Source organism: Pezoporus wallicus, unplaced genomic scaffold (assembly GCF_028554395.1).
Source record: "Pezoporus wallicus isolate ANWC-B61680 ecotype Strahan unplaced genomic scaffold, APGP_CSIRO_Pwel_v1 contig_5767, whole genome shotgun sequence".
Lineage (NCBI taxonomy): Eukaryota > Metazoa > Chordata > Aves > Psittaciformes > Psittacidae > Pezoporus > Pezoporus wallicus.
In genome coordinates, this window is record NW_026640599.1 from 3,229,494 (window position 1) to 3,256,409 (window position 26,916).

The 26,916-nt window shown below is 40.9% G+C and overlaps 1 protein-coding gene across 4 annotated transcripts in view; it reads left to right on the plus strand.

The window, feature by feature from the left end:
• Positions 1-24,974, plus strand: part of SHROOM2 (shroom family member 2) — a 125,715-nt gene extending 100,741 nt beyond the window's left edge. For 2 of the 4 annotated variants that reach the window (XM_057419440.1, XM_057419443.1), the window contains 6 exons: positions 3,864-3,941; positions 4,794-5,552; positions 9,130-9,681; positions 10,584-10,761; positions 17,684-17,956; positions 22,444-24,974. In XM_057419440.1, the coding sequence (XP_057275423.1) occupies positions 3,864-3,941; positions 4,794-5,552; positions 9,130-9,681; positions 10,584-10,761; positions 17,684-17,956; positions 22,444-22,710 (2,107 nt within the window). In that variant the 3' untranslated portion in view covers positions 22,711-24,974. The remainder of the gene's footprint in view (positions 1-3,863; positions 3,942-4,793; positions 5,553-9,129; positions 9,682-10,583; positions 10,762-17,683; positions 17,957-22,443) is intronic. The other 2 variants (XM_057419441.1, XM_057419442.1) reach the window with 1 other exon arrangement.
• The last annotated feature ends 1,942 nt before the right edge of the window (positions 24,975-26,916 follow it).

A 26,916-nucleotide genomic window follows, 5' to 3' on the forward strand; every position in this document is an offset into this window, starting at 1 on the left:
TCCCACTGTGCCAAGTGCCAGGCAGATACACCATGAAAACATAGATTCAGCAAATGAAGTTCACAACTGAAAATGTAGTGTATCAGCAAGGGCCCTGGCTATATAGTTTTGGCATAAGAAAAGACAGTGTTTCGTGATTGCTTTAAGCTACAAAATTACCTGTTTTGAGCCAGGTCAGTTCTTTGATCTGATTTTGGGGCTGTACAGTTCCCACTGCTAATACAATGGAAAGAGCAGGAAGACAAAATAAGAGTGGGCTAAGAAGGAGACTGCCTCTTCTGGAAAAATATCTGCATTCAGATCAGTTTAAGGGGCTGCAAAACTGTGGCCTTGATTATGAGGGGTTTGCTGTTGTTGAGGGGTGAGGACTTTTATGGAGGAGTTTTACTCAGGTATTAAGGTCTTTTTCCAGTGTAGATTGTACTGTTTGAGAAGGAATTTAACCTAAATCAAAACCAGCCACTCCATTTGCTCTCTTCTGCAAGTAAGTGCAGGGCATGTAGTTGCTTACATAATCGTGCTTATGTTTTATGGTGAAACTTTTGCACAGGGGTCAGGTTTTCAAAAAATGATACATTTTTCAAATGTTGGCTAATACATTTTTGCAGTGCTTATGTAGTCTGGGATTTTAAAGTTGGATTGTCCTGTGGTTTTGTTTGTCTTGGCCTGAAGTGTTCTCAAGAAACTATAAATCAGACAGATAAAAATCAGAAACATTGAGTTGATCAAAGTGACTTTCATTTATTGAGATACGACATTCAGTCAGATCATTCTACTTCTCTGTCCACATTTAACCAGATCTTGAGTATGGGGCAAATGAAGGCAGTGGTTTGGTGGTGTTTTTTATGGCAACCAAAAATCTTACCCTTCTGATAGGCATCTATATATAATGATTCATTTTTGTAATTGCTCATTGACTCCACTGGCAGGCTCCTCTTAACGTGTGTATGCGTATATATAGCTCTCCATGGTTTAACTTGCATGTAATAGCTTATGTTACTGATACCTGTCTCTGGTTTGTTAGAGTAGCCTGTTGATTTATTGCTGGAGGGACCTGGGAGTGTCCAGACTGGGGAGGAGACTTGGTTGATTTCCCAGGCTTAGTGTTACTTGGCCTTTACATTTCAGTCCTGAGTGTGTATGCTGAAGGTAAGAGAGCCAGAAGGAAAATGAGAGATGTACTTGTCCATCTGGTTAGGAAATACTTGTTAGGCATTTCCACCTCCGTGGTGGTAAGTGGTGCTGGTAGTTTTGGTGGCTATGGCCCATTATGGGGTATGTGCAAGCCACAGAGCAGAGCTCCTGCTGAGCTCACCTAGCTGACAAGCTGTGCAGCCTCTTGTCTCTCCACATAGACCTCCTCTGGAAAACCTGAGTTCAGTGGAGGACTGGTTTGCGTGATTAAGCAATTTCTTCTTTTCAGTTAGAAGCAATTATGGGTTTCTGCCCCCCGCCATATAGATATGAAGACTGCTATACCCAAATACCAAAAGTAGGCATAGTAGAAGAGGCATGTTAGCCTCCTCTAATAGACTCACCCTTGCTGAATACCGCTTTGTATCAACAGCATAAGTCTGTTGATGACACTTCCTTTGCAGTTCATGTTAAGTGAGAGGTCTGACAGTCAAAGCTGTCAAGTCATCACATGGCAGGTATGGGGAAGGTGGTGTGAGCTTTCTTGATTCTGTTCCATTAGGAAGGCTCTTGTGTTTGGACATTTGTGGCATTGTATCATGGGGATGGGGGAGCTTTGAGTTTGAAAATAACTTAGAATTTAATGGTTTTGATGATGACTGGTTTGTTATTTAGAATGAAAGTGGTAATTAAGTCAATTATCATGTTTTCAGGTTATTTTAAAATGCTCTGTCTCACTTTGCAATGTTTGATTATAAATGATGAGTTCTTTTCAGTAATATGTTATCCTTACATAATGCTATGGGCTTCATTTCCGAAACAGCTGTATTCTGGACATATCATTGCATGAAGCACCAATAGATTTAAAGTAGCTTGGTGGACTTCTTGGTATTCATAATAATGTAACACCTTTGCAGGTTCTTGCCACTGTGTTCTCCTGGGGCTTGAAGCTTGCTTTCTTTTCCTCCTTTCTGAACAGTAAGCTCAAATCTCTCCAAAATAATATAATAAGCATGTCTTGCATGAGGACCCACTCACACTGAATGCAAACTAGCCTCAGTGTTGAATGCCTCAGACCCGTTTTCTATAGCACTGCAAAATGATTAATTTTGTGGAAGCTGTATGAAGGCACGTATGTAATTTCAGAATTTCATCTCCACGTTTGCAAATGTAGCATCTCTAAATTTCTCTGTGCTGTAGTTCTTTATTTCCTTTTACTCTATTTTGGAAGGAGACAGGACTACTAAAGCTTTTATTGGTTCTGAGCCAGGGTAATATTAGATATGTTTGGTTACATGCTTTGGATATGTAAACATGTCAGATTGGTGGTATCCTCTGTCCTGTTTGCTTCCAGCAGCACACCCATTCCTGATGTGCCTGCAAAGTTCAATGTATACTTTGCAAATGGGCTGAGGTAATGCATGTAATTTACGTCTTTATGACATTTTGCACCATGCCCTTGATTCACCCATGCACCTAAGTGCAGCTATTACACTGTCTTATGTTGTGGCTTATGTATGTGAAGAACAGAGAGGCCCAAATTGGTTTTTGGCACAGGTTAACTAGGGGTCACTATCTCTACATGGGTTATCTGGACAGTCAAAAGTGCTGATTTAAACACAGTATTTGAAACTTAAGGCCTGCAGTCTTCATTTGGTAAACATTTCCATTAAAAGTAGTGGAACTATTTACAGGCCTGATTCTGCTTACATTGGATTCACTGGGGAAAACCAGCTGACTCTACAGATGCCATGTAACCAAATCTAAGTAGCGTTGGTCTCTCTGGCCTAAATCATTTTACTTAACAAAACTTGTCCTTTGGCTAGTGTTAAAATAGGAGTCAATAAATACTGTTTTGTAAAACAGAATTGACATTGAATTTGTCAGATGACTTGGAGTTGAATGAACTGACTGCTATTAGTTAAGAGCACTATGAAGAGATCTGAGTTTAAGTAATACTCAGATTTTCATTTATGCTAAATTCAAAATTACCCATTGAAATTTAATTTTAAAAATTAACACTTCACAGGAGAGAGAGATATTTGTGTATGTGACTGTTCAGGAATCAAATTGGGAAAAAGCCATCTCGGAAGTACAATACTATTTTATTTCTGACATATAAAGATCAGTGTGAAGTGCAGTTATTAAAATTTCTATACATCAGGCAGTTTAATGACAATGCCGAGATTTTTTTAGAACTTCTTTCTGTAAGTGCTGAAGCATTACAGATCCAAGGACTGAAAAATAATAATTTTGAACGTAATTTGATTGTACAGGTGTGGAAGTAGAATCCACATCTAATCAGTTATCTTCCCACAATACTTTATCTTAAAGATCTGTTTTAATTAACTATTGCAGTTAATTAAATAATAAACGTAGTGTAATGCAGTGTAATTGCTCCAATTTTTTTCCTTCTTGAATTTATAATGGACTTTAACCCATTATTTATTTTATGTGCTGTATCTCAGATTTCATTTTCATACACATTGATTTTAACCACCTATAGACCTGTTCTCCAAACTGCTACAGTAATGTTAATAACCTGTTTAGGCTGAAAATTCAAGTTAGCCAGGGTTTACAAATAGGCTGGGAAAGATGCCCGTTTCAGTCCCTACAAAAGAAAGCTGTGCATGTCTGCAGGGTTAGTATTTGACAATACAGAGACCAGCGCTGTCAGTAGCATAAATTATATTATCCGCCCTCTGAAACCTTTTACTTTTCTGTTGCAGCTTCTTTTCTAAGTTCACAGTGTCTCTTCAGCCTCCTCTAAGCAGAGAGCAAACCTGTCTCTTCTCGGGGCTCCAGAGGTACTTTCTTTTTTCCCTGCCTTCTGTTTCTTTCCCAATTTGTGTTTATCTGGTGAGCACAAATCAACTACATGTGTTATGGCAAAGCCAAGCCTGGAGCTGCAAAAGCCTGTTTTCTGACTAGAGAAATAGAGAGTGTAAAATTGGAATAAGCCCCAAAATACTTCTGTTTAAGATAAGGCCTTTCTGACCATTGTTTTTCATTTGTCTGACAGGGCAAAAGTTCAAGTTTAAAATAAGCTTGACTGGAAAATCCTTTCTGAATTTCCTTTTCTGCTGTTTTTCTGAAGATATTAATTTTTCCTCTGTTTTGTTTTAGCTTCAGCAAACATTTCCTTTGCACTCATTTCATTTTTCACCAGTTACGCAAGAATTCAACCTCCGGATTCATAATTAAAGTTCACCATATTCAATTCACATTTAAAACGACACTGCAGTATTAATTATGCACATAGAGAAGAAATTTGTTTTCTGCACCTGGTTACTGCCTCTGAAGCGAAAAGAGAATTAAATTTGAATGTTAGAATTCCTCTTATCAAGACCATTTCTACCAATATTTGCATGTTTGATTGTGCCATGCCTATCAGTGCTGGAGGTGTGCTGTGCATTTAACTACGCACTCCATACCCTAATTTAGCCTGACTTTATGGTTTGACTCATCACATTAGATTAGGTATGCTGTGTGTGTGCCCATACATGAGAGAAGTTTTTGTGCCGTGCACTTGCTGTAGATCAGAGGAGTTCATGTTAAATGATCTGTGTGATCTTGGTGTTCAAGCTTCCTGGATTGGTGCAGTGGCCTCGCACCGAAGGAAATAAATCAGCACACTAATGACATGTTCTTCTCTCTAGGCAAACTGACACAGGGGCCGTGAGGGAAAACCCACAGGAGAAGAGGGATCAGCTGGACCAGAATTTAGGGCACAAGTGGAAGGCATCTGTCAGACCTCTGCATGCACAAGAGCCTGCAGTTCTGCCTCACGAGAGTCGGGGGAGGTCTGGGACGTTGCCTAGTGATTACCGATACTCTCAGGAAAACGTGAATGAGAAGAGCAAGGATCATAGTCTGCCTCATCTCCCCTGCTCTGAGCCACAGACCTTGAACGAGAACCACTCCTCTCTGTCCCAGGACAGAGGAGACGAAAGCCATAGGGTAGAGCCAGTGCTGCTGAACAAGAAGCGTGGACCTGCTCCTCAGAGGCCACCACCACCTAAAATAGATAAATACAGGCGATCAGATAATCCTGCACTGTCACTCGGCACATCTTCTGAATCTCTGCGGGCAGTGCCCAGCCGGCCCTTTGCATCCTCGTCCCCCAGCTCTGCGGAAGTATTTGCCAGTCATTCCTCTCTCTGTCAGAGTCCTGCAACTTTCAGTGGAAAATTGAAGAGTGCTAATCCACAGCAGCTCCGGCAAGCATCATCCACAGAGAATGTTTGTCAGCACTTAGAAGAAAAAACGCACCTTAGGTCTGAGTCTGTATTATCTTCCAAGTATCAGTATCTTCAAAAACCTGGCATGGAGACATCAAGGTCCCCTTCTCCTCAGTTCGCACCACAGAAGCTCACTGATAAACCTCCTGTGTCTCTACAGGATGAGAACCCAGCCAGGTACTAGATGTAACTCCTTTACTAATCTATTAACACTTTTTGCCCAGTTAGATCTTATTAATGGCTGACTGTTAATTTTCTTTACTAAAAGCACATCTTTTACATTCATTAAGCATGAGCCATGACAGCATGTCATAAAGAGACCTAAGACGTGTGAAATTCCAGTTGGTACCATTGAAGTCCTTCAACTGGTCTGTGGTTTCTTTTCGTTGACTGATGCTGCTCAGGTGTTAACAGCTAGTAGTTAGAACAAAATGAAAGGGATGGGTTCAAATGGATTTTCCTCTATAAGTCTGCTTGAAATCAGAAGATTCTCTGTCATCATTTCCTCCACCCAAGCCTGTATACGAGTATGAATTGTTGCAGGGACAAAGCAGATGTGGGAAGGGAAGCTCCACGTGCTTCGTGAGAACATGTGGCACTCCCGGTAGTCTGCTGCGGGGTCCACAACACTGTTTGTGTTGAGATGGGCTGAAGATTCAGCAGGAGAAATTGAATCCTTTCCCAGTCTAGATAAACTTAGAATTAGGCAAACCGACTGAAATTGATTTCTGTGTCTGTCATATGCTGCTAATATACTATATCATATCGTTATTCTCCCATAAGATAACAAACTCTTCCAGGAAGCTCAGGAATCCTAGTTTTCATAAATCTTCTGGCACAATAATTCATAGTTAAAGAATGAAAATAAAACCTCCAAGCTGAATGAACGCAGAGTTTGTTTCTCTGGGCAAAAGTAGCTAGAATAACTTTTTCTACAGTAATGTAAGTAGTTTGAATAGACTCAATCATGCTGTTTCCCAGTGTGCCTTATGACATAGAAAACATGAATTACTTTTTTTCCTAAACAGGCCATGGCAGGGGTGAAGATGATCTTAAGGTCCTTTCCAACCCAAACCATTCTATGATGCTATGATTCTGTTTTTCCTCTTGTAACCAGAGGAGAAACATGGCATTTCATCCTGCAGCGCTTTTAACGCTTTACTATGAAAAGTGCTACATGTCATGTGAACCCTAGCGTGTCTGTGCAAAGGTAGATGACAGTAGTGACTTCCTTAGTGTATTGCTTTATGAATAGATGCTAAGGTTGCATAGAAGGCTAATTGTATTTGTCCTTCCTTTTTACTAGGCTTTAATGTTGGAGGGAACCCTAAGGTGTCCCTGTATGCTGATATCTGAATGATAACATATCTGAATGATACAGTTACCCTGCAAATTTAAAATTCTTAAGCCCAGATAGCTCTTGTTTGTGCACAAGGTATTGTCCTCAGCTAATAATTACATTACTCAGTAAAACAGGTAAGGCAAAAAATGGAGACACATGAGCCATACCGCTGAACCTTCTATATGGTATTTATTTCATATGGTAGAAATATGTCCAGTAGATTTATCTTAATATTCAGCCAATTAGATTTGGCTTATTGCTTTTATTGACTTCTTGCATGTGAGCTTTTGGACATGGCAGTTTACATGCTGTGGGCAGCTAATGTTTGATGATGTCAGCATGTAGCTATTTACTTTTCTTTATGAAAGGTGTCTGGTTCATCAGCAGGATAAACTGAGTGAGTAGGAAGGGTTTCCTGCAGCGTTTTAGGTAGAATAATGCAGCATAAGGAAATACTAGTGGTGTGCAGAACCCGGCTATTTCCCAAGATGACTGTTTAGCAGTAATAAAAGAGTGCATCAGTAGATGTGCATCAGTAGATTTGCAGTAAACCTACACTCAGGTCAAGGAGTGACTGTGCTTGTGGTTGAAGAAAAGCTTTGTAGTGGCAACAAGCAGAATTGCTGCAAGTCAAAATTTCATGCCACAGTTCCACAAGTGGAAAACCTTCAGAAATCTGAAGGGTAGCGACTGTAGGGACAGGATTTCTGAAGTAGCTTGTGTTGAACTGTCTTTGCTCTGACTGCAGTCAGTTGACTTGATGATGCCTTAAATTTCTGGAAAATCCTTTACTATGCTGAAAGGAATGCACTCGTGTTTCAAAACAGATGCCAGGCATTTTAGGTAGAAAATTATGCTCAGCTCATTTCTTCACTTCCAGTTGCCCCCCCCAGACTTACACATGCATGCATTTCCCTCAAATTCAAAAGCGTGTTCCTCCATACAGTCTGGTGGAGTCCAAAAGGTGTGGGCTTTACTTAAAACAAGCAAGAGAAAGGGTCAGGGCAGAGGCAGCAGGCAGGAGAGCCCCTGTCTGCAGGCAGGGAGCTGGGGCTGAGCAGTAGACACAGGAGCGAGCTCTTTAAAATGACAGATGCCTTGACTGAAAACACCCAGCTGAATGGGAGTGGTGGCGTTCAGCATGGGCTAGAAAACCTGCCCCAAAAGTTGGATCAGTATCAAAGCATGTCTGCAAAGCACTTGTGGGAAGTAAATACCTACTGGGAGGTTGCACATTTATTTGCAAGCAAATGTATGTTTAAATGTAAGATACAGCTTCTGAAAAATATGAAGTCAAACAGATTTTGCTATTCCCAATATAAGAAAAATACAGCACAATAAACTGTAAGTTTAAGGAAAGTGACACACCCACCCTTAGAGGAAAAGGGCCATAGTATGTCTTGGTCACTTATGTGAACAGCGACAAGCTACACAGCCAGATGAAACCAGATACTGTAGCTAGTAGGCAGTGTTCATTCACTTGCTGTGGAGCTTCCAAACCCACAGTATGACAATAATTTTAAACTTCCTGCAAACTCAGAACCACCAAACCAGACTTCAGTTTCTTGCATGGTTTACGTGCAGTGCAGATGTTTCAGTAATGTTACCATGTTACTGTCCAGTTCAAAAATCTAAGTTATCTTCCTCTTTAAATAGCTTTCCTGACTGAATGTCCAAGTTGGCCCTTTGTGCTGTGCAGTACAGAATTTGTGCTATAAGCTTTCCATAAAAGGAGTATCCACAATTGTGTTTTACACTCTTGAGAGGCTGTTTTTTCTTCTTTAAGTAGAAAACTAGGACCCTGTGGTGGGATCTATTAAACTTCTGTATCTTGTGTGCAATTTTACAAGTACAGATTTAGGTTTTTTTTTAATCATATAATTAAGTTTTGAATTATTTCCAGATTTTCCATGAGTGAGTTACTTGCTATTCTTGAAGCTCAGCAAAGGCCTAGTCTGCAGGATGCTTCTGTCTGTTCTGTTGTCACTTTCCTTGGAAGACTTGGGAATTAATGTGAGAGCATCACAAACTCCCCAGGCAACTAAGGTGCCTGTTAGGCCAAAAGCTGAAGCCATTGTTGGATCTGCATGAGGCAGTGAGGTTTGAGCTTGAGGCGTGTTTTCCTATATATGTGTGGCCACAAAGGAGTAAAACACAGTTCAGTGGTACTTTCTCAAATCTGGGTCCTGTCTGCTAAGATTAGACCCTCATATTCATGGAAACAAACAAAAGTGCAGTATAATGTGTGTGGGCAGAAAACATGTAGATTTAGGGTTTGAGATACACAAATTCCACTACCTAGATCTCTTATCTTCCTTTTTTCATATTTGGGCTTCCTTTCTGATTAGAGGGGATAAGAATTGGGATGTAAGGTTTTTCCATTTCAAAAGGTGAGATTTTCTTCTTTTCCAGAATTGAAAGGGTTATAGACAACAATACTACGGTGAAAATGGTTCCCATCAAGATAGTTCATTCTGAGAGCAGCGCAGAAAAGGAGAGTCGGCAGTGTCTTGTCAGTACTATGGAGCCTCCTGCTTTACCCAGTGGTTTGGAAAAGGACCAGATTAAAACACTCAGCACTTCTGAGCAATCCTATTCACGATTCTGTGCTTACACCAGGCAAGGTGCAGAGCCAGAGCCAGAAGCCAGAACCAAACCAGCTGACCCTCAACCAGCTGAAGAACCTGGGAGCAATTTGAAGGACAGCAGTGCTGCCACACCAGCAGTCAGCTATGTAAAGGCCAAAGAGAAGACTTTTGAAGACTGGAAGTCAGAGGAGCTAGCCAGAGAGATTGTGGGAAGAGATAAATCTCTAGCAGACATCCTAGATCCTAATGTGAAAATAAAAACAACAATGGATCTGATGGTTGGTATATTCCCTAAAGATGAACACCTCCTGGAGGAAGCTCAACAGCGCAGGAAGCTTCTGCCGAAAGTTCCTTCTCCAAAAATTTCAGAGGAAAAGTGAGTATTACTTTCTGCACTCCTTGTAAGCTGCTGACCAAAGGGTGTCAGTTTTCTAAGGGGGGGTGAAGGCTAGGATCTTCCTGCTGTTGAGGTTTGGGGCTTTTCTGAGACTTTTTCTGTCAGAATTGCGGTCAAGCATAATACTGCTAAGTATACCCTTAATAACAGAAAAAGAACAATGTTGCACAATATGACAAGTTTCCTTTTAAGATCTCGTTGAAAACTTATTTGTGTGAGAACTTAAGGAATAACTATCTTCTTCCATTTCATAGTGATTAGATACTTTACCAAGATCATCTGGTTTAATAACTGGATAGAGAAGGAAAAAATATTTTTCCCTTGTTTATGTGATGAAAATTTAAAAAGACAGCTTGAAATGGACATGAGACATTTCCTGGAAGTGAATGAGAACAAAGAAAAGATTGAGTTCCATTAAATTCCATCCATGGTGATGTTCTGTGGGTCTTTTGTTTTCTTGATATGAGTAATCAAATTGAGTTGTAGCCTGCTCATGAAGTTCATGTGTAATACCATAATCAAAAAGATAAATACTTTGGTTGTAGTATCCCACATTTGGAAGTCTGAAAGGATACTTTCTATGACGCTGAGGTCTTTGTACTACTTGGAAAAATGTAACTACATTTTGTTTCCAGCTTGAGGGATCTTGGGTCCATTTCACTCATTGTAATGATGAAAGGTCTTCAGTTTTAGCTTTTGATGGGCATGTGCTGAGTTCAAATTTTCTTCACAACCAGATTTTATTTATCCTATTTACTTAGATAATGGCTTTCTGTTGAACCCCCTGCTTGCTTGGTGAAATGATGGCTTTAAAAGATTGTCCTTTCTTTGCAGTGATTAGGGTGTCAAGGCAGCTAATAAAAGTTTTGGCTTTTTACCAGGAAAGAGGACCAGAGTGCACCGTCTGCCATCTCCCTCACAACCAATTCTACTTACTACAGTACATCTGCACCAAAGGCAGAGCTGCTGATTAAAATGAAGGACATGCAGGAGCAGCAGCAGCAGCAGAGTGAGGAAGATTCTGAAGATGAGCTGGATCATGACTTGTCAGAAAAGAAGGTAAAAGACATTTCAAAAGTGTAATGCATTTCATTAACTGTGAATTTGCTAGGTAAACACCCTTAAATAAAAGGCTTTTTAGATATGAAAGATCACTTGGAAAATCAGCCTGGATTGGTTGAGAGGAGAAATGGAAGGGGAAAGGACAGGGAAAAGTATTATGTGTCCAACTATGAATTTGGTTTTTGCAGCTTGATGCATGTTGTGGAAGGTCCCAAGGGGAGAAGTTTTGGGGAGGTTACTTTCAAATACTGTTTTGCATTTGAGTTTCTCATGTATTTCTCTCACTTGCTATGTACAAAGAAACAGGAGTGCTTATGTAGCCCACTGTAACTGGTGGTGGTTTTAGTTCTGTGTTTTTGAGATGCAGAATTTAGGTCCAGGGTTTGTCACCAGAGAGAAGGAACACACATGGCTACACAGTTGCTTTTTTGCTTTTTTTTTTCTTCATTTGGTTTGTCACTCATGAAAACACTTTCCTCTCTGTTTCTACCACCCAAATTAATAAATGTAGTTGTGAGAGATAGCTAATGAGCTTGGTCTATTCTGTGGAAGATGCCCTTTGCAAGGGCAAGTCTTCTCAACTCTCAATTTCTCCCTTTCTCTGTTCTCTCTCCATTCTCTCTCAGCTTATTCTCCCTTTTTTATCCTTTCTCTCTGCTTTCTCTCTCCTTTCTCTGACCTTTATCTCTCTCTCTCCTTTGTCTCTCCTTTTGCGCTCTCCTTTTCTTCTCTTTCCTCTCTTTCTTCTCTCTTCTCTCCTCTCTTCTTTCTTCTTTTTTCTTCTCTCTTCTTCCTTTTTTCTTCTTTCTTCTCTTTCTTCTTTCCTCTTTCATCTCCCTTTCACCTTTCAGCTTTCCCCTTCTTTCCCTGAACTTTTCATCTTTCCAGTTCCTTTCCCTTGCCTGTATTGTCTTTCCGTTGACTTTCCATTATCTTTTCCTTGCTTTTCTTTCATCTTTTCCTCATCTTTCAGTTATTGTCCCTCACTTTTTCCTCACCTTTCCCTCGCCTTTCCATTTTTTTCCTCTTGTCTTTACCCTGTCTTTGTGGTATCTTTTCTTCACCTGTCCCTCTCCTTTTTCTCACATGTCCCTCGCCTTTCCCACGTCATTCTGTTACCTTTCCCTTGTCTTTTGGTTGGCTATTTCTTGCCTTTCTCTCATCTTTCGCTCATCATTCCATTATCTTTCCGTCTCCTTTCCCTCACCTTTCCCTCATCTTTCCGTTACCTTTCCCTCGCTGTTCTTTCTCCTGTCCCTCACCTGTCCCTTGCCTCATCTTTACTTTGTTTTTCCATTATCTTTCCTCCTCCTTTCCCTTGTCTCTCCCTCACCTGTGCCTTGCTTTTCCCTATTCTGTCCCTCACATTTACTTCTCATTTCCCTCGTCTTTCCATTATCTTTTCCTTGCCTTTCCCTCCCATTCATCCCCATCCTTTGGTATTTTATTTCTGATATAAGGTTAACACAATCCCTATGGAACTAGGGGAACTTCTTCATGAAGTTCAGCGGGGCCAGGTGTAAGATCCTGCACCTGGGATGGGCAATCCCAAGCACAAATACAGGCTGCGCAGAGGATGGATTGCGGGCAGCCCTGAGAAGGGCTTGGGAATGTTGGTTAACATTAGCTGTCAGTGTGCGGTTGCAGCCCAGAAAGCCAACTATATGCTGGGCTGCATCAAAAGGAGTGTGGCCAGCAGGTCGAGGGAGGTGATTCTTCCTCTCTACTCTGATCTCTTATAAGACTTCACCTGCAGTACTCTTTTTTTTCTCTTCTCGCTTTCTTCTCCTTTCCCTCTCCCTTGCCTTTCCCTATCCTTTCCCTCTCTTTTCACTGGCCTGTCCCTCTCTTTTCCTTGCTTTTCACTTGCCTTTCCTTCTTCTTTCTCTCGCCTGTCCCTCACCTTTCTCCCACTTTTCCTTCTCCTGTCCTGCTTTCCCTTGTCCTTCCCTCACATTTCTCTCACCTGTCCCTCTTCTTCCCATTTCCTTTCCTTTTCTTTTCTCTCTCATTTTCCTCAATTTTCCTTTCCCTCTCTTTTCACTCACCATTCCCTCTCCTTTCCCTCTCCTGGCCTTCTCCATTCCCTCGCCTTTCCTTCGCCTTTCCCTCTCCCTTCCATCTCCCTTCTCTTCTTTCACTCTCCTTTCCCTTGCCTTTCCCTCACCTGTCTTCTCCTGTCTCTCTCCTTTCCCCTGCCCTTCCCTCATTTTCCTTTTCCTAAGTAAATAAATCAAAACCAAAAAGCCAAATACACCCTTCAAAAACACCTAATCCCCAAAAACAGCCACAACAAACCACAAAAAAAACAACCAAACCACAAAGCCCCAGACCAGAATAAAAATTAATGAACACCCCCAAAGCAGTCTTTCCAAAACCGTGTTTACCTCCTGCATGTCTTTGCCCTTTGGGCCAGCTCTGCCATGTGGCTGAGTGTCCCCTCCACCCTGTGTCCCGGGCCCTTGTGTTGCTAAGTGTGGCATTACAACATCAGGTAATCGCTCCCCCCAAGTGCAGCCCCGCACACCGCCCCTCCTCCCAGGATGGCCTTTGGGATGCTGGCCCCAGGCAGTCCCTGCGCTCAGGAATCCCAGGGGCCTGCCCCTGCCCTCTGGCCTTCCCCTGGGCACAGCTCGTGGGCATCCCAGAGTGTTGTCTGCCATTTGGCTTCCATCAACAAACCTAGGGTTGTTTCTTTTCTCTCAGTCCAGAAACCAACCCTGCAGTGCTGAGGCCATCCCCATTAGCTGGCCCCTCTCTGTGCCAGGGCTAGCATCCATAAGGGAGCTACAAGAAATCTGGAGAGGGAGGGATTTATTACAAGGGCATAAAGGATAGGACAAGGGGGAAGTGGTTTTAAACTGAAAGAGGGTAGGTTTAGATTAGATATTAGAAAGAAATTCTTCACTGTCAGGGTGGTGAGGCACTGACATTGGTTGCCCAGAGAAGCTGTAGCTGCCCCATCCCTGGCAGTGTTCAATACCAGGTTGGAAGGGGCTTTGAGCAGCCTGGTCTAGTGGAAGGTGTCCCTGCCCATGGCAGGGGAGGTGGAACTGGATGATCTTTAAGGTCCCTTCCAACCCGAACCATTCTGTGATTCTGTGGTATTAAAAAGATAATATAATGATATTTCTGTGGTTTGAGAAAATGTTGTGCTATGTAAAATCATCACACTCATTTCCTTAGTTAGTTGGCACAAAATATTTTAATTATAGTTCCCAGTACGGATAAGCTGGAGGAGATGGTCTGTTTGATCAATTAAAGGATGTAGTTTAACTCTGTTCACCTAAGCCACTAGTGCAGTGGTGTGCAAATATTTTCAGTTGAAATCAGCTCTCTGCTTAATGATGAATTGCCAGGGTGCATTCAATAATCCAGTCCCAAAGAATTATCTTCTAAGATGAGAGATTCTGTAGGAGATTCCCACCTCTAGTTCATTGCAGGAGTGGCTGCCACTGCACGTGAGGGAGCTGTAGTGTTTTCTGTTACCACTTTGCTTTTTCTTTCCCTCAGCCTTCCTTCCTTCCTTCTGCCCCTGCTGCATCGCACTGTTCAATATGGTGTGCAGCACTGGGGACATGGTATGGTTGCAGCACAAAAGCTGCACTTACCCTCTGCCAGACAGCCACTGTATCCAGCAGCTGTACTACTCAGACAAATTAAGGATTTCACTGCTTTTTGAACAAATTGGTTTTATCTGGTGGCACACGCGATTCTCAGGTTTATAATTTTTGCTAGAATTAGTTTCCTTCTCATTAATTATGGAGTGTTTGTATGGGGGGTGTTAAACCTTTCTTGTTTGCCCAACAGACTAAAGACTTAAACTTCAAGCTTATAAAAGTGCCATTTATTTTTGTTAGTGTCTGTGAACAGGAAAATCATACTCACCCTTCATATAGTCCTGCCTTTATCTCCAGTATGCACCACTAATCATATGTGATAGGAAGTATTTAATGAAAAGCTTTTAGCAGAGCTTCCCCGTTGTCTTCTCTGAATATACATAGTGTGGACACACATTGCTTCTTACTCCTCTCCCTGCTCCTCAACATACGGTGAGATGCAAGCACTCAGTTCAGTGAGCTTTCATCTTGGATCTTGTCAGAAAACATAAAACTCATGCTAAGTGGGTCAAGGCATCTTTATCAAACAGCCAGAATATATAACTTGGCTCAGCTTCACATATTTGGCAACAGTTTAACAAGGGCTTGTTAAGGACTTGAATACTTTAATAGCCCACTTTATGACTTCAGTTATTTTAGAGGAGGCATATACCCAGAATCTGTTCCTTGATTCCTTGAAATCAGTTCCATTATGAGAAAACTTAATTGCAGTCCATCATGGAATGATTGTAGTATTTGTCATTCTCTGCAAACCAGAATTGTGTGCTGGTGCTTTTTATTTTTTATTATTATTATTTCAAAATAAGTATGGGAATTTCATATGGAGTCATTAATTTAAGGGGGGGGGGGGGAGTTAGAGAGGGAGGGCTGATCCCTGTGTTCCCAACTAGAAGGAATGGAATGTGTGTGTCTTAACATACTGAGTATAATGTAGGTTTACCACAATTATAAAATACTGAACAGATGTTAAAGACCCTATAAGAGTGGTTTTTTAGTAATGAAAATCCATGTGTGGCTGAGTAGGAAGTCCTCATGGCCTTTAGAGAGAGTTACAGCAACTCCTGAAGAGTGTAAAAATGATTGTGGAATACCAGGTTTCTTCTGCTTTAGGCCTGAATTCATGTGAAATGGTGAGCTGAGAGCAGAGTAATTTATGTAAAGCATGGCAAGCAGTGAGCCACCTTAGCAGCACTGAAGGTAATTTCTGTGTTGCTAGTCAGATCAGCAAGAATTACTGGAAAAAGATGAGATTTTATTGTTTTCCTGCTTACTGGTACAGAATTCAAAGCTATGAATTATTCATCTGCCAGTTTCAAGATGTAGATTGGAGCTTTTCTGGCTCAGTAGATATTGCATGTAATACAGGTTTTCTGCTGGTTAGCAAAAGCATGTAGTGAGCCCACAGTTGCTTCATCCAAAGACTGCTTTGTCTGAGTAGGAAGCTATCAGTGATCCTAACTCTTTAATAGATATGACAGTCTTGGAGAGGCAAGTACTTACGTCCTTCGCACCTGCAAAAGCAATCCTTTAGATGCTAGCTTCAGCTGCCTGGGGACATCTAAATAGGATGCTACTGGGAAAATGGCTGCTGAAGTGAAAAACTTAAGATAATAACAGAGCATAACAGTATCCCCTTGTGTTTCTGGTGGTGAAACAGCAGCACTGTGCATGTGTGTGTCATCTGAGGGAAATGAGAAGGTAGCACTGTGACTGACCTACATAATCCAAATCAAAATGCATTTGCACTGAGAGACAAGGGTGGGGGGAGAAATCAAATCCTGCAGATTAATCAGTCAGTAAAGCAGGCATCTGTAGAACTGCTTACTACCTTAATCTTTTGGACATCCAGACTAACAGCCCAAATCCAGTTTAACCTGGCCTTAGTATCTTAAATCAAAAGGGGGAAAACCTGCTCAGATAATCCCTATGTTGAATTTCTGCTTTCGAAATGGCTGTTAAATTTTCAGGGTTTAGTTGCTTTCTCTTAAGATGGCAGACTTTCTTTTTTTTTTTTTTTTTTGTTTTGTTTGGTTGTTGTTGTTCCCAAAATAAATTGGCAGTGACTGCAGTCAGTATGTTTCTGGGTAATCATGTAGGCTTGTAATCAGATTTGAGTTTAAAAAGCAGAGTTCCTAAAGAATGGCATAAGGAATTTTATGTTTTTTTTTTAAAAAAAAAAAAGGAAGGGGGACTGAAATAATGATTATTTTAAAGGATGTCATTTTCATTTAGAAATTGTGTTGAGGTGTATGTTTAGAGAGTGCTTTGGGAATTTTTCTTACCTGAAATTAGCTGAATACTAAATAGGCATCTACATTTAAATGAGTGAGGTGTTTTTAGGGTATGCTTCATCTCCTGTTAGAGTAGACGACTAGCTGAACTGACTTCGACCTCTTGTGCACAAATGAAAGCTAATGGACACAGAAGAAACAAGACCTCTTGTCCAAAAGCAAGGAGGTGGCCAAGCAGCACAGATGGAACACAGGTCACTGAAGGAGGAGATCTGGGTTCTTGGTCTGGCTCTGCTGGTGATGCACCCAACATGCTTTTTTTAAACCTGGGCATGTGTATCCCATGCAGTGGGAAACCCCAGCAAACTAGGTGAGGTGGTATATTTGCCTGAGGTAGGACAGTGACAGCCAAAGGTGTTTGTTTGGTCCTTTGACAGAGCCATTTTGCACAGCTTCACATAGAGCTGCTTTGTATGATAAAGTAGGTTTTATTCTCTGTTTCGTGCCACAGGGATTGCGATTTTCCTACAGAAATGTTGTAATGTGCTGTTAAAGCTCAGGTTTTCTGAAAGTGGAAGGACTGCTATTGGAGGGATGGTAACATGCAGAAAGGAAGAAAAAGCTAGACAGTGCCCTAATTTTAACTGTGTTATGTGGAAAATACAGCATTGTTTTGCTGGTACAGTCTTTCTAAGTGTAGCGTTTCAGAAAGGTATTATGGACCTGGTATTTAGAGAGAAAAGGATGCATGTACTTTATGCTCTTCCATAGCTGGCTTTGAAACTGTTCAAAGCAGCAGCAGGAATATTTGCTGGGGGAAGGGTGGGAGTCCTTCATATTGTGCCATAAAGATAAATTGCATTAACACAGGTCTCAAGCTGAGCATTGTGAACCTCTGAGTCCAGAGGTACAGACCTTAGGCATATACTTATGTTTATTTGTAGTGCGGTCATTGTCAATGCCACATGGAGTTTCAGTGTATTAAAATGCTAGATTTCTGACATGACTTTCAGAAGTGCGGAAGAATGTGGTAGTGCTAATAAATTCTCATCTCCTTATTTTCCACAGCAAGAACTTATTGACAGCATTAGTAGGAAGCTGCAGGTGCTGAGGGAAGCACGTGAGACACTTCTGGAAGACATCCAAGCAAACAATATACTGGGGGAGGAGGTAGAGGCCATTGTGAAAGAAGTCTGCAAACCAAATGAGTTCGACAAATTCAAGATGTTTATCGGTGACCTTGACAAAGTGGTCAACCTCCTGCTGTCACTGTCGGGTCGTCTGGCCCGTGTGGAAAATGCCATTAATAACCTGGATGAAAATACCTCTGCTGAAGAACGGGTGAGAAAGGCCAATAAGAATATCAAAGCTGTTGGGGGGCGGGGGCAGTTCTCGGTTTTGTTTATCTCAATTGGAGCACTCAAGATGAGGGACAGTGAATAGATAACTCTCACAAAGACATTTGCTTCAGATTTCTTAGAATTTTTCTCTTTGCCTTGCTGCTTTAGCTTGAAATATTAGAACTACAAGTGGATTGCCAAGAAAAAGCGGTGTTTGAGGCTCAACATGCTGGAAACTAGACTTCATAGTGAAAGCTTAAAGAAAGAAGGGAACCACTGATAGCGTAAAAAGGAGGAAGACAAAAATAACAGTTCAGGATGGGGAAAAGAGTGTCACTTTGCTGTAATGTGGAAAATTTCTTTATACTCAACAAGGATCTTGATAAAGGATATAGATAAAGGATACAAACAAAAATCTGTAAGGTTGTTAGGTATTTGTCCTATACTACAGCTTCCTCCACAATGCTTAGCGAGGAACAAGAGCAAGAAATGACAGAAGAACAAGCTGGGGGAGCAGGAGGGAGGCATTGCAAAAAGAATTTTTCAACAGAAAACACATTTTACTCCAAGCATAGCCCAATGGTGATGTGGAGGAATCCCAGCAGACGTGAAAATTTCAGGAGCATTCAAGGTGCTCTTACCTACTGGGTTCCACCTCTGCTGGCACCATTTTGTTTAACGCCAGATCCCATCAGGCCCTAGCTGAGCAGGAGATACCTAGCAATACAGATATGCACCAAAGAAGAGATGTAGACATGTGTGAAACTTAAAGGCTAAAATCAGAGAGGGTGGGGGGCAGGTATCTGTCAAATGAGTGTAGCTTCTACAGTTAAATGAATGTGAAGTGGGATTTTTGGCTTGTAGCTGTGGACTGAAATGCCAGCAATACACCTAAGTGTTGTAACAGAATTCTTTCAATGGCCTGTGGATTCATGTTGTGTTTCTTCAGCATGCTCCATTCTTTCACCAATAGGAACCAGTTAAGTGCTGGGACTAGTCTGAAGCTGTACTTTTGCTATTTGGCCCTAGCTGCTGCCAAACGTATTTGTTTAATGACTGTCCAAGGCCCCTCTCTGACTGAGGGGAGGGGAAGGTATTTGACAGCTTATTAGAGGGCAGATCAAAGCTTCTGAAACTTACAGAAATTTAATCCTTCTTCAGAGTCCTTTTTTCTAAATGTGGTTGCAGTTGCCTAATGGGCTCAAAGATGGGAGTGTGAGCTGGGGAAAGAGCTACCAGATGATATAAGCATATAGGAAACACGGTTTGAAAGCTGTGATAAAAATAGCTTATTGGCTAGGTGTGGAAAAGGAAGAAGGTAAGGAGGTGGTGTGTAGTAAGGGTAGTCAGGAATTGTGTGCTCTGCTGTAGAATGGAGACTGGCAGAAATCCAAATCCTTAACATATTTTAATCCCCATTCCTCTTGTGCACTGGCGCCAAGGTCTTGCTATAGAAACATCAGAAATATATCTAGAAGTGTTAGTTGGAGATGCTTCTCAGATGGATCAATTCCCCAGGTACTTCAAGTATAGATACAATGCCTGTAGGGTTGTATGTGCATGGCTTTGAATTTTGGCTGTCCTTTGGCATTTTGTAGGTCACGTGATGATGTTGGTGAACTACTAATGTACCATATATACAAAACAGGAGATTACTTCAGTCCCTGGGGATCATATCTCTAGTGATCACTGATTTTATTTTTATTTAGCTGATGCAGTCTAATAAACTACTCTGATAGTTTTTCCACTTTCTAGGGTCTGCCTACAGCTCAGCAGCTTTCTAAACAGTCAGTCTGTCAGCAGGCAAATCATCATGGCAGAAATAATACTCTGGCTATTTGATGCTCTGTCATAGGTCTGTCTTGCCACAAGGAAAAGTACCAGGTATTTCAACTTCAGCTTCTGAAACAGGCTTCATCTGAAATAACTACCAGCCCCCTTCCTTCCATGCAGTGAGACCAGCATCTTCTCATTACTTTCCATATCAATCAAAGCCAGAGTGTGCTGAGAATCCTAAAGCACTGAACCAGCAGTCCGCATATGTGACCAGGTGCCTACGCCCACAAGACCTGCTATTGCAAGACTAGGAACAAGTACCAGGGATAGTTTAAGAACTGGATGCTGAGAGGGTCAAATATATGGAGAGAGTTCATCTTCACATGGCTGTGGTTCAAAACAAATTAAAAACTCCTCAACAGAAAGAGCTAAAGATTGTTTCATCAGAGGAGCTTCAGGTGGCCTGTGTTTCACTGGGGCTTCAGAGCATTGCTAACTGCAGAAAACCCTTTGCACTCTGCTTGGTTGAAGACTGATAGACGAAGCCATCTGACATCATTTCTGCCTTTAGGCTTGCTGAGCCATTTACCCATTGCTCAAAGAACCATCTCAGGAATGGTGTCTTGAACCTGCTACAGTGTATTTCACTTGACCCTTCAAAACAGGCTTTCTGGTGTCAGCCATCTTTGATAGAGGTAAAAGCAAATTCAAGAAGTATCTCATTTGCCTTCTTCTTTTCTGCATACCGCTTCTCTTAGGCATTCCCTAAGCCTCTGCAAGGGCAGAGGTACTAAGGTGTCATTCAGAGTTCACAAAAGTAATGTTTGCTTTCCTTAAACTGTCAGGTTACTCATGTTCATCTTGGTCATGCCATAGGCTTGGTAAGAAGTAACTATACAACTTAAATCTCAGGTATTGTTATGAAGGACTAAGCATCCGATTGTTCTCGTGTATGTTGACAGTAATAGCAAATAGCTTGAAAACCAGAGCTATTTCATCCCAAGGTTATGCAGGTAACACTACAACTGAGCAACCAGCTGTTTGATACATGCTGTCTTGTGCTCATCAGATTTCGTTTAATTTTGCTGCTTCTGCTCAATGTTCACACAAGTGGCAGGGCTGCCCTGAGGAGAGGTGTAGCCATTCTCCCAAATTTGAGCTTGGTTTCTAGTTCCTCTGGTGAACTTAGGAAGCCAGTACTTCCATCTCTTGCAGCAGATAGTTCTGCTTGTAAGTTGCAGTGTTTGTTTTTTTTTTCCTTGGCATAAGCTTAAAGGAAGATTAAATTGTAGTTTATCTAATAATATGTGATTTCTGTGACTTGCCTTCCATAGCTGTCTTGAATCCTGAGTTCATCTAGGCAGTGTATTTTAAGTACATTGAGAGCACAAGTCTGAAAGTGTTTCACCCTATGAGCTTTGTGCTGTCTTTAAAAAAGAGGCAGGATATGCGATATATATATATATATATATATGTCTCATATATATGAGACATATATATATATATGATAAAAGAGAGACAACTCTGAGCAGAGCCTATCTAACTCTGGCAGATAGGTCTCTTAAAGCTTGCTGGTCTGTATCCCCATTTGTCTCATACATCTTGAAAAGACTACTCTGCAGTCTACAAAAGCACTTTTCTGTAAAACCTTTGGGCTTATTACAGCATGTGTGATTTAACGTAAAGTTCAAATGAAAAAAAGGGACACATTTATTTGATCAGACTGATTTTTTTGAAGACATAGTTTCTCAAAGAAAATTAATTTCTGAAGCAAAGCTGAAAGTTATGGAGTGGTACCTCTTAGGGGCACTTTTAATTAAGTTCAGAAGTCTGTACAGGAATTCTTGATGTCAGAGTAGGCCAGCCATACTCTGTTGCTGAAGTCACTTCTAGGCAGACGTCTGACTTAGGTCAGATTAATAACATTTCTTTCCATATACTGCTAAGGGATCGTAGCTGAGTGATTCAGGTGTGGCTGTTGACTGTACAGATGGGTGAAGCTGGGTGAAATGAGCCTCACCCATATTGCTCATGCATATATGTGAATGGGATATAGCTCCTGTCCTCTTCCGTTGTGAGTCTCCATTCAACACTCCTTTTTCTTACTTTGTCTCTTGTGAAGGCATAAAGCAGAACATTTACAGCCCTTCTGGGAAGATACTGCTTTTTTTTTTTTACTTCCCTCCTGTTGTCTTGCCCCAGCTCATGTCTTAATACTACATGACTTCACATTTCATGGAGAAGCCATGCGGATTGCAGCAGAACAGCAAAATGCCACAGTGTCAGGAGCTGTGGAAGAAGAAATTGCTCTCTTAATTAGTCTTTCTGGGTTCTCTAAGCACAGCTGTTTCAGTGTGGAAGTTCAGTGCTGTGTACTGAAGATGTAAGAAATTGCTGAGTCTTAATTTGGAGAACTTTGATGTTTCTCAAAGGCAGCTATACTTCATATAACTATTTTGAACTATTAAATAGTAAAGTAGTCTTTGAAGTTCTTGCTGTTGAGGCCAACAGAAATTAATGGTGCATCTTTTATTGATTCACTACATGTTTTTTTCTGTTTGTTAATGCACTATATTAGAGTAAACTTCAAGGAGCAACCTTATTCCACCTCTCAGGAAAGTCGCTGTCTTTGCAGATAAACCAGACTTGAGTCTTAAACACTGAAGCTGTTGTCCTCTGGTGAATTTTTAACTGTTTTTCTTTTCTCCTAAGCGGACTCTGGTAGAGAAGCAGAAGCTGCTAACCCAGCAACATGAAGATGCAAAGGAACTGAAGGAGAACCTGGATCGTCGAGAGCGCATCGTCTTTGACATTTTGGCAAACTACTTGAGCGAGGAGAACTTAGCAGACTATGAGCACTTTGTAAAAATGAAGTCAGCCCTCATCATTGAGCAGCGAGAGCTTGAGGACAAGATCAAGCTGGGGGAAGAGCAGCTGAAGTGTCTGACTGATAGCCTCCAACCTGAACGGCTCAAATAAGAGGACTGAGTTTGACCAAGGATGTGAAAAATGGGAAGAAGGAAGGGATGGGGGACTTTCCAAGGATACAAATGAGTATCTGAGTGTCCAGCAGAGAAACAAGTGCACAAGAGAATGATAGCTCTCACAACAGCAATAATGCTCTCATTTTTTGGGATGATGTATTTAATTTTTTAGAACACATTTTTATTGCTGGTCTCTACAGCTGTTTCTCATTGTTTAACTTGCAGAAGGCTCCACAGGAAAGGATAGACTCTTAACCTTTCTGCTCAGTAAGTTGAAAGTCTGTGGCAGTTGTGCATGCAAACAGTAATGTTTTTAGACTAGGGTGTATACTTTCTTTATGTTCAGATGCTGTACAGACTGCTGGGAAACCCAACAGCAATTTGTGAATGCACACAAATTTAGAAGTTCTAAATTGAGTGTCTTTTAATTTTTGTTTTTTAAAGACCCATTGAATAGGGGAAGCGTACATCTTACAGCTAATATATTCAGATTGCTGAAATGTAGTGTCACTCTGATCCTGTGGCATCAGACACTTTTTTGTAATATTGTATATAGGATGGCACTTTCCCCTTGCAGAAAATAATTGTAAAATCAATCTCAGTTAAACACTTTTTAAACCAGCTTGCAAATCACCTAATGGCTGCCTTGCTGCACATTTTTGTAAGCATTATTTTGCAAGACGTATTTGTACACCTTATTACTGCAATGCAAGTGATTTTCTTTACGAGGTTGTAGTTGATTTAAGAAACAGGCTGGAAGTACTATGCTGATTTTGTTCAAAACATTTCTTATCTAAATTATTTAGAAGGCTTACTTGCTCTTCCTTGTGTTTTTTAATGCATGTGATTATTCTTCTTCCCCCAAACCCACCACACTTTATGAAAATAAATGTAGGCTAAGGACACTGCTTCTATTTTTCTTCTGAGTGCTCAAAATTGTGATGGTTTTATATAGACAGTTAAGTTATATTGAAGTTGACCTACGTTCATTCTTTCCACTTTCTCAGACTACCAAATGCAGTATAAACACTTCTGCCATGTAAATACCATGCACTACTCGGAGCAGTTCTGCTTTGTAACTGTGAACATAAGTGGGGTTGGTTTGTTGTTTGTTTCGATTGCACAGTGAAAAACGAGACAATGCTAGTTCACAGTATCAGAGTACTGGTTGTATTCTCTATTACTGCCATTGACTTCTAACAGATGATTTCCAGTAGCTCTAAAAAGAGGTGCTAACTCATGATTTAGCGCAGTAATAGGTTGCGCTGAGTTGCTCATATACGTACAGAGAAATTCTGTAGTGTCTAAATGTCAAGTTCTATGTTAAGATAAAGTTTTGCAGGCAAAGAGAAGTCTTGGATGACTTTGTGTACATGCCATTTCCATTGTAGAACGGAAGATGTTTCTGTCTCCACAGACAAACAGGTTGCCCGACAAGAAGCCATTTTCAAGGCTGATGTGAATGCCAGTGTATAGCTAAGCAGATTGAAAATACAGGTAGTTAGGTGTTGAAAAGAGAGAAAAGAATTTTTGCTGTTATTCGTGAAGTTCCACCATTCACTAAAAGGTTTTCTGTAGTTCTTCCCCCAATCCTCTCTTGTGAGGAGAGAACTGGAGAGGCACTGATCAGTGAATTCCTTGTGAGCTGGGGAGCAAAAATCTTCTGGAAGCTGTTCCTGTGCAGACAGATGCAAATGTTAAAAGGACTGTTGCCCCCCTTATAGTGCACTACTTTGTATACCTGGACCAAATCTTTAGTGAAATGATGTTGATGTGTATCACTTGAGGTCAGATGGAGCTACCATTTTATAAGGCCTGCAGCTGACCTTAGTTTCTTCCTCCTGGTTCAGAAATGTAGTCTTCTAGCATCTCACAGTTGTATGCTGCTATGTTCCTAGGACAAGTGATCCTTTTGCCCTTAAACTTACTCCTTAACAGTAACGAATCCAAAACTAAACAATTCCCAAATAAATTATGCTTGTCTTTTAGCTTGGAGAAAAGTGTGCATTGTTTTATCTGTGGCATTTTAAAAAAAAATTACATATTGTGGATACTCTGAAATGTGTATGTGAAATGTGAATAATAATATAATTACCATGTGTTTGTATACAGTACTTTGATTTAGATCTTTCTTATAAAAGGTAGCAATATTGTGAAAGAGATATATATATTATCCTTTTCACCAAACAGTTGAGTAGACACCATTCTCTTCTTTCTTTTTTAAAACTGGTGAAAATCTCTCACCCTGTGAACCTGAAGATGGTTATATGTAAATCTGTAAATAGCTATACTGTTGCTTCTTGAAAAAATCTGGTGCTATGTTTTGCCTTCGACATCCTGGGGATGGCCGTTTCTTCACCCAAAGTTGTTCTCAACTCTAGATCCCTTTGTATAGTGAAAGGTTTCCACAATGTTTCTCCAGCTGTTTGGATCCTGCAGCCCAGAGTGAAAATGTACAGTTTTCCTGCCTGACACTTAAACGCTCACCTACTGACAAATGGTATTGCTTGACTTTGAGAAAATAAACTGTATATTTCAATGCAGAGTTAGTTTCTGTGTGCAGTTTTAACTATCAAGACCTACTGTTTGCTGTGCGGCATTGGCCATCTTGTGGTGTCTGCTGACAGTGCCTGTAGGTTGTAAAGGCAGGGCCAGTTATCTTGTGGTATGGAGTAGCTTGGTGTCTTTTCACAGGTTATTTAACATGTTGATTAATTGATCATTCTCAGGTTCCTAGTGTAAGTAAGTGCCAGAAACATGTTCAGGTCTCTTCAGTATTTCAAGTGTATTTTAAGTGACTATGGGAGGGCAGAAAGGACAATGTGTTACGAGGTGGATAAAATAAATTGGTATGTCACGACGTACCGAGTGTATACCTGGGAAGGAGTTAAGATTTTTCTACTTGGGAAATTGCACTGTTTTGGCTTCATCCTGTGTTTAGGATACTTTATGTGCACCTATCTAAAGTCAGTGGTTCTCAAGATTCTTTGCGAGAACAGATCACTCTGAAATCTCCACCTTTAACAGACTTCCACAGAAACTGTTCAATTTCAGTTTAATGGGGAACTCAAATTAACTGCAGAGTTTTCTGCCTTATTGGGGCAGTGCTCAAGGCCAAGTTGGACAGGACCTTGGGCAACCTGGTCTAGTGGGAGGTGTCTTTGCCCACGGCAGGGGGGGGTGGAACTAGATGATCTTAATGCCCTTACCAACCCAAACCATTCTGATTCTATGACTCGAAGTGTGCACAAATCTGTAGTAGAGGTGACCACAGATAATGTTTTATAGCCTGATAAATCATCCTGAAAATTGTCTGTTAAGGTCTTTATCATAGAAACTTACAGGGAAAAGGAAGCTAGAGTAGGAAAAATACTTGGGTTTTTGTAGGATTTGTCTAAACTTCTGACAAGCGTTTTTCACCCCGTTCTCTCTCTCTCTCCATGTATGTGGACCCACCTCTTCGTGCCTGGTTTCCTGGCACTTAGTGTAATCCAAGATGGCAGCTATAGGGGAGTAACAGTTTAGGTTTTGTGTAAACCATCTGAATTGGCAAAAAAAGCTTCTCTTTAAACTGAAATTAGGTTCTTTCTTTTCTGTTTTGGAGTATTTCAGACCCTGATACTTCAAAGGAGTCACCGTTTTACAGTATTTGTTTCTAATCAAGTGCTGGTGATTAATTTTGGTGCACTTAATTGTATCAGGTTTTATAGGTAATCTGTTGGCAATCCACTATCTAGCCTTACGATGGGTGCACATTAAAATAGTAACTCCTCTTTTAATGGTGTCTAGTCACTTAGCTGCAGAAGTTCATAGGCTTGTTCGAATTAAGGGCTTCTCAGTTGTGGGGTGTTTTTTAGAGGATAATTGGTTTTTCTGCATACTTGAGTGGAACCTGCCCACAGAGTAGATGTTATAAAAATTTATAATGGCATCTTTGAAGTACTTACTGGATTATATATTGTCAATTATAAGTGGTAATTTGGTCATCGCATTCACTGGCTGCAGTTCCAGGCTGTAACTTAACTAATTACAGTGATCCACAGTCTGTAAGATGAGTTACCCATGTGGTTTCAGAGCTCACCTCTGAAGTCCTGGGTTTCATTCTCCCTACCGACTGTTTCTGATAATGTTTCTATGAATAAAGCTGTTCCATTTGAAGTAGGTTAACTTAATACATCTCGGGAGAAAGCCTGAATTGAAA